The sequence below is a fragment of the Penaeus monodon genome, chromosome 15 (genome assembly GCF_015228065.2).
Source record: "Penaeus monodon isolate SGIC_2016 chromosome 15, NSTDA_Pmon_1, whole genome shotgun sequence".
In the NCBI taxonomy this organism is placed as follows: domain Eukaryota; kingdom Metazoa; phylum Arthropoda; class Malacostraca; order Decapoda; family Penaeidae; genus Penaeus; species Penaeus monodon.
In genome coordinates, this window is record NC_051400.1 from 3,893,785 (window position 1) to 3,894,363 (window position 579).

Here is a 579-nt window from a genome sequence, read left to right on the forward strand (position 1 = left end):
CACTGTACATATAATACTTTAGATGCATAATTTTGAGGACAATAATCAGTTCCTTTGCTAAATGGGTATATTTAGAGTCGTGGAGGTTGGGTAACATAATAGATTTTTTCTTTTGGATTTTAAAATGCAAGGGTGAAATATTGAGATTCCTGTCAGTTTTGCCGTCCTTTTAAGCAGACTCGGCCTTCTCGGAGACCTGAGCGGTGTTAGTGGAACTGGCATCAGAGCCATTTTGGCCCTCAGTAGCGCAAGCAAGGCAGGGCAGCTTCTTCTCAAGAGCAGCTCGGTACTTGGGGTGGCTGATGGCATACACAATAGGGTTGTAGACGGCGTTGGCCTTGGCGAAGACGGAGCCCCAGATGGAGAAAAGAGGAGTAACCATGGGCTTGTTGAACATGCCTCCCCAGTTGATGATGAAGTAGGGGGTCCAGGCCATGAACCACAGGGTGACGGTCATGAGAGCAACCTTGCACAGACGGCACTCAGCAGAGGTCTTCTGGGCTTCCTCACTCCTCAAGGACTTGACTCCCATCTTCTTGGCCTGTTCGCGCATTCCCTTCTCGTGAGCAGCAACAGCCT

At 49.2% G+C, this 579-nt stretch overlaps 1 protein-coding gene across 1 annotated transcript in view; it reads right to left on the reverse strand.

The window, feature by feature from the left end:
- Window positions 1–53: 53 nt before the first annotated feature.
- LOC119581671 (rhodopsin-like) overlaps window positions 54–579 on the reverse strand; it is a gene marked incomplete in the record, with an annotated part of 13,440 nt that continues 12,914 nt past the window's right edge. The window contains 1 exon segment of the mRNA XM_037929796.1: window positions 54–579. Coding sequence (XP_037785724.1) covers window positions 170–579 — 410 coding nt within the window.